This window comes from Sinocyclocheilus rhinocerous, unplaced genomic scaffold (genome assembly GCF_001515625.1).
Source record: "Sinocyclocheilus rhinocerous isolate Xijiao unplaced genomic scaffold, SAMN03320098_v1.1 scaffold605, whole genome shotgun sequence".
In the NCBI taxonomy this organism is placed as follows: Eukaryota; Metazoa; Chordata; class Actinopteri; order Cypriniformes; family Cyprinidae; genus Sinocyclocheilus; species Sinocyclocheilus rhinocerous.
Window position 1 is genome coordinate 1,328,996 of NW_015661612.1, and position 6,554 is coordinate 1,335,549.

Here is a 6,554-nt window from a genome sequence, read left to right on the forward strand (position 1 = left end):
AGTGTCATGTAAACCAATAACACAGAGGGTGTGAACAGGCAACAGAACTATCTTCTACTGCCACCTTCAGACCAAAATGAGAAATGACAGAAAATAGACCCTTTAAATGTTAAGATTTTGAAGAAACTGGATTGGTGACTGTTTTGGAGCTTATGCTCATCATGGTTGGTCCCAAGAAGAGAAGAGAAAATAAAATAAAAAAAATGTCATTTTGTTTGTGGAGATTCATCTTGTCAGTTCTGCATTTAACATTACCAGAAGCAGTACAAATAATGTTTAATGTTTTATTGTAAACATTTTAATAATTTAAGAATGGAAGCCCATTTCCACCACATGAAAAAATCATGCTTTGGTAAATCATAATTATTGCATAAGTCATAATTATGACAGTAAAAATGTGATATAAAAAGTCATAATTTTGTCAATTTATGTCGAGATAATTTATGTTTGACTTATGTCATAATTTAGACTTTTTGTTTATAACAATTATTATTATTTAAATATGGAAATACGCTTCCATATTTAAGGAAGCATACCTGCATAAATTCACATTATAAATAAAACATTTAAATATACATTTTGCCATTATATTTTTCCCCCTCACAGAGAGAGTGTATTCCAAAGTACATAATGTACTAAATAGCACATAATACATGATCCACTAGAGGGTGCTAGACATCTTATTTGACAGTATGCATTCTCCTATTGCAGTCAATGAGATTTAGTTTTGCATATTAATGGTGATGTGAGCATATGGATGATTCCACTTGCTTTTAAAGTAATAAGATAAAGCGTACAGTGTGTTTGTGGTGATGGAAATGCACCATCCCAAATGATTTGGGAGACTCTCCTTTGGACTCTATTAAGAGGTAGTTGGTAACTGCAAGGCAGTTTCAGTTCATGTTTGACTCCGATCCCCACTTAGCCAGTACTGTTCTGTCTGCATCTCTGTGAGGCGAGATATTGTCCTCTGGAAGGCAAAGACCTCTTCGTCTGCTGTGAACAATGTCAGCCGCTCACTGGCCTCCTGAGCAAAATAAATGCAGTTCTGATGAGCAATTACAAATGCATTTCTACAGGAATTAGCAAAGAACCAAGGCTCATTAAAATATACTACTAGAGAGATTTGATCTGTTTTAAGGGGTCAATTTCAATACATGACCATGTATATTTACATGTAACTGTTGCCTGCTGAGTGATTAGAAACTTGACTGCCCAGTCATGGAGAGTTTATAAGGAGAAAGCCAAAATGCAGGGTTACTGTTTAATAGAACAGCAGAAAAAGCAGTCTGTTAGATTCTAAGGCAGAGAAAGGTTGGATGGTTGTGGAAAAATGCTGGCACAAAAATGTTACTAACAACAAAGTCAACTTTAGGGAAAAAATACAGTTATAGCCATGTATGATATGATCCCTTTAAGACCCCTAAAATAATTGATTAATGCTCTTCATGGGCCAGTGCTGTTATAGTTACGTAAAACTAAAACTATTTTAAAACCAAGCTGAAATAAATTAAAATAAAATATAAATACTGAAAAAATAATAGCTATATAGAAATATTTTTATAAAAACGTAATAAAAATGACTAAATCACATTACAAAATTACTAAAATGAAAACTGAAAATATAAACAAAAGCTAATTTAAAAAAATAATTAATAATATAATAGTATAGTATATAAATAGTACTAAAATAACACTGTCATGGACTGGTAGAAAGCTTTTTTTCCCCTTCAATATTTTTTATGCATGCAATATTAATGTGTGCTGACTTTATGTGCTTATGGTTTAGTTTCAGAATTGTAATGTAAAGTTAGAATGTAATGCCTATAGGTGGCACTGTTAGGGTGTCGTCATTACATCGGTCAGGCCGAGTTCGTGTGTAACGAGGCGGTGTAACGGTGCATCGGCCAATATCACCACTCTAACCTGAGAGTTTAAACACAGAAAGTGAACCATGTAGATAGGCTGGTGCTAACAGAGTATGACAAAGTTATTATGAAACAAATGTATTTGAGGATCGCACATGAATAACAAGTGTTTTTGATTCTGAAGATGGACATGTTGAAGGCCTACGTGAGCTTGAAGGAAGTCAGGGTTAGTATGTGTTTTGAAGAGTCATTACCCTTTGGTCATAAAAGTTGTCAATGAGTGTGGTGAAGCGTCTAGCCTGGTCCTTCATACCGACTCGAAAGTGAGGAACATTCCGTATGATGACCGTGTCAAAATGCCGTGCGGTTTCTAAATAATCACCTGCACCCAATGGCTTTAAACAACAAATAAACACACAAACACACATGAAAAATGAGTTAACACTAATTATTAAACAGAGAACAGAGATGTTTAGCCAGTTTCTTTATGATATTTAGTGAGCTCTTAGGCTTAAAGGGATAGTTCGTAAAAAACTAAAATTATTTTTATTTACTCATTCTCATGAACTTTTGCTTCATTTTTGATTTCTTTCTTTAGATTTTTTTTTTATTATATTCAATGTAATTAAATGTAGATCATGACCACTACATTATTCAAAACAGAAGAACAAAAGTCATCCAGATAAGGAACGATGAGGATGATTAAATTATCTTTTTTTTTTTAAGAAATTAATACATAAAGTATGCATTAAATTGATCAAAAGTGACAGTAAAGACTAATACATTGTTTAAAAAAATCTGTTTCAAATAAATTATGTTCTTTTGAACTTACTATTCATCAGACGATCCTGGAAAATAGATAATGAAAATGAAATAGATTTTCACAATATTACTGTTTTTACTGTATTTTTGATCAAATAAATGCAGCCTTGATGAACATATGAGACTTTCAAAACCCCCAAACTTTTAAAAAGTGTGTATTATGTTTGAAAGTATAATATAAAACTTAAATTCATCTGCTTGAGCATCAGGGGTCTCTCCACCTTGACAGTGATTGAGAGGAAAACCTCAGTGATGTCTCTGAAGCCATCGCACATACCTTTTTACCCATCCATCTCTCTTATCTCATGTGCTTATTCCCTCTTGAATTTTTGTCTCTAATCTTCTATTTCGTCCTATATTCTCTATTTTTTTTCTTGGTAACGTATCTCTGTGGTAACTAAGTGGAAAGGCACATTAACACATGCTGACATATAGTCCCAACTGCATTAGCCTGACCATGAAGATGAAGAAGTTGAGGACTCTTTAGACAAATCCACACATGTACACACACACTCACTCGCTCACACTCTCAGTACATTGAAGTGAACAGCGCTCTCAAAAGCACTGAAGGACGCAGAGACAGTGCCTCGGCTCCATTAGAGAGCAGCATACTCATTCTTTCTTTCCTTCACAGACAAAAAAGGGAGCATCATACTGGTAAACCAAGTCCAAGGCTACATACATAAACAAGCACACACACACAAGCTGGCTTAGACTAGCCAAAGACAATGCTAAAATGATCAACTGAAGGTGTAGAGATGTATTTTTTTTTAAAGAAATTAATATTTTTATTCAGCAATGACACATTAAAATGATCAATAGTGGCAATACATTTATATTGTTACAAAGAAAAACAAAGTTTTTTTTAATTAATCATTCTTTTAAACTTTTTATTCATCTAAGAATCCTGAAAAAATGATTTTCACAAAAATATTATGGACAACTGTTATTATGGACAACATTGTTATTAATAAGAATGTTTCTTGAGCACCGAATCAGCATATTACAATGATTTCTGAAGGATCATGAAGGACACTATAGACTGGAGCAATGGCTGCTGAAATCTTTTTCAGCTTTGCAATCACAGGAATAAATGGCATAAAATATTTTTAAAATAGAAAACAGTTATTTTAAGTTATTTTTAAATTTTTTCATTATTATTATTATTTTTTTTTTTTTACTGTATTTCTGATCAAATAAATGGAACCTTGGTGAGCAAGAGACTTCTGTAAAAACTGTCTTAAAAATTTTATTAAACCCAAACTTTTAAATTGCATTCATAAAAATAAATATAAGAATCAAGAAAATGATCAATTAAAAAGAAAGAATGAAAGAAAAAGAAATACACAGACATACAAATGAATATACAAATATCTTTATGGTATTTTCAGGTCCAGTGGCAAAATTCTTTTGACCTGAGGGGTCCTGGGTTCAAAACCTGCCTGAGTGTTAAAAACAGGCTTTTTTATGATTTTATTTGAACTGAGAGTGGCTCACCTTGGAAGATAGGGAAGTATAATGCTTAAATGTAATTAACGTACTTTATTTATTTATTTAGAGTGATTACACTGACTAAATATAGGTGGAATGACAAGCTCCTGATATTTTTGTGTCCTTTTTTTAATATAAGGTGCCAGAATGCTGTTCCTTCCCAGTTTAACCACTGCCTTCCTATATCCACATCTAAAACATTTGGAAAAGACACCACAAACCAGATCTTAAATCAGCATTTTATGTCCTTTTCTACACACTCACTCGCTCACACAGCTCTTGGAAGGTGCAGTCTGCAATGGTTCCACAGGTCCTGCTCAGGGTCACTTCTCTTCCCTGAACGTTCAGCACCCTTGGCCTGGCTACTATCAACGCTTAAAGGTAGACATACTGTAACTGAATGCAATTGAAAGATCTAACACTTTAGCAGTGAAACGATAAGGTCTACACATAAAAACAGCCAACACTACAAAATCAAACCTCACACACTAAGTCAAGAAACATCCACTCTTAACCTTAAAACCCCCATATATGCAAAGGCAAATTAACTCGCTTACCATCATTTTGTCTGTATGCCAGTTCCACAAACAGCGTATTGACAGCATTCTCTGTATCAGGCTCACTTGATCTATGGAAAGCGAGTGAAAGAGAGAGATAATTGAATATGAAATTAACCAGGTTTGAAGTGGTCACATCAAACAGTGCGTGCTAAAGGCTTGTGTTTGAATTTTCACAGTGGCTCAATAGAACAGGATGTTGGATTCAAAACGCAAACATTGAGAAAGTGTGAATAAGAGGGAGCAGCAATCAGGTGTCAACAAACACATGCATATTAAGTTTAACATCCTCTAAAAGAGCAGCGGTTGAGATAAAGAGTTTATAATAAGTCAGAAAAAGATGCAGAGTGTATATTTATATTAATGTGCACTCATGATATGTAATTCTTTCCCTTGCCATTCATTATCAGTTCTGTTTTCTCTTCTCAGTCGGAAGTTGAGACCAGAGGCAACTGTAACATTTAAAATGTTAAGATTTATTACAAATCTACCTGCCATCTTTTTATATAAGAAACATTTATGTGTGGTAAAAGAACTGTTCCATTAAGTAAAGTAAGTAAAAAATATATGAGGTATAATGTATAATTTTAATAAATACACCATTCAAAAATGTAGGGTCAGTAAGATTTTTTAAATGTTTTTGAAAGAAATCACTTATGCTCACCAAGGCTGCATATATTTGATAAACAAATACAGTAAAAAGCTGAATTTTCAACAGCCATTGCTCCAGTTTCACGTTCTAATATGCTGAATTGGTGCTCAGGAAACATTTCTTATTATTAGCAATGTTGAAAACAGTCATGCTGCTTACTTTTTTGTGGAAACCGTGATGCTTTTTTTTTTTTTTTTTTTTTGAGAAAATTTCAAAACAGCATTTATTTGAAACAGAAATCTTTTGTAACATTATAAAAGTATTTAATGTAACTTTTAATCGCCTTTTGATTTAATGCGCCCTTGCTGAATAATAGTATTAATTTCTTCAAAAACTTTTGAAAGGTAGTGTATATGTATAATTTGTCAGGAATAATACAAGTTATTTATTATTAAATATTAAAAAACAGTTCTGCTGTTTAAAGCCATAAAAGTCTAAGTACTGGACATCCAACAAAACAAACAAATAAATAAATACTAATAAAAATAAAAATGACAATTAGTGTAGTATGTTACAATTGCCCCAAACTACCTTACAGCATTTTAATAATTACCAGTTTAATATTGTTACATCACTCTTTCACAAAGAGAGAGAGAGAGCTGTCTTACATGTAGTATAGTCTTCCTGCTGCTTCCATTTCCCTTGTCCGGTAAAAGAGAATAGTCATAAACAAGAAGTGAGAAAGTGACAGTGTTTCAAGAGTAAGTTTAAATGACAATAGTTTTGATTGCTACGTATTTTGTATTGCAATACACAGCTCACCTCTAGGGGGTGACAATGCCACATGTAGGTTACTAATTCACTAATTTTAATTGCTATAACAAAATAACACTGACACAATGTGATCCATATTATCCTGATGTAAGCCATATGATTAAGACTTGCACTAATTTTAAACTTTTCTCATGACTGTATAAAACTGTAAACTGTTTTAGCAACCAGGTATTAATTAATTAGGCCTAGTACATCGGAGTAAAAGATAAACTTTATCAGTTTTCACAATGCAAGTATAGAAATTTTATAATGGCACCTCTGCACTTGTTATTGTGTATTATGAAATAGCCCCACTGCTAAAATCTTTGAAATAAACTGATATTTAGATAAGGGTCAAATATGCGTACGAACCACGTCAGCACTTTTAAACATGTTAGTCGCTCACTTATG

At 32.9% G+C, this 6,554-nt stretch overlaps 1 protein-coding gene across 1 annotated transcript in view; it reads right to left on the bottom strand.

The window, feature by feature from the left end:
* Nucleotides 1–898: 898 nt before the first annotated feature.
* Nucleotides 899–6,554, bottom strand: part of LOC107726402 (lactation elevated protein 1 homolog B-like) — a 26,287-nt gene continuing 20,631 nt past the window's right edge. Inside the window, exons 11-15 of the mRNA XM_016535959.1 lie at nucleotides 4,739–4,809; nucleotides 4,446–4,546; nucleotides 2,123–2,263; nucleotides 1,858–1,926; nucleotides 899–1,027 (exon numbers count right to left, since the gene is read on the bottom strand). Of these exons, the coding sequence (XP_016391445.1) occupies nucleotides 899–1,027; nucleotides 1,858–1,926; nucleotides 2,123–2,263; nucleotides 4,446–4,546; nucleotides 4,739–4,809 (511 nt within the window). The remainder of the gene's footprint in view (nucleotides 1,028–1,857; nucleotides 1,927–2,122; nucleotides 2,264–4,445; nucleotides 4,547–4,738; nucleotides 4,810–6,554) is intronic.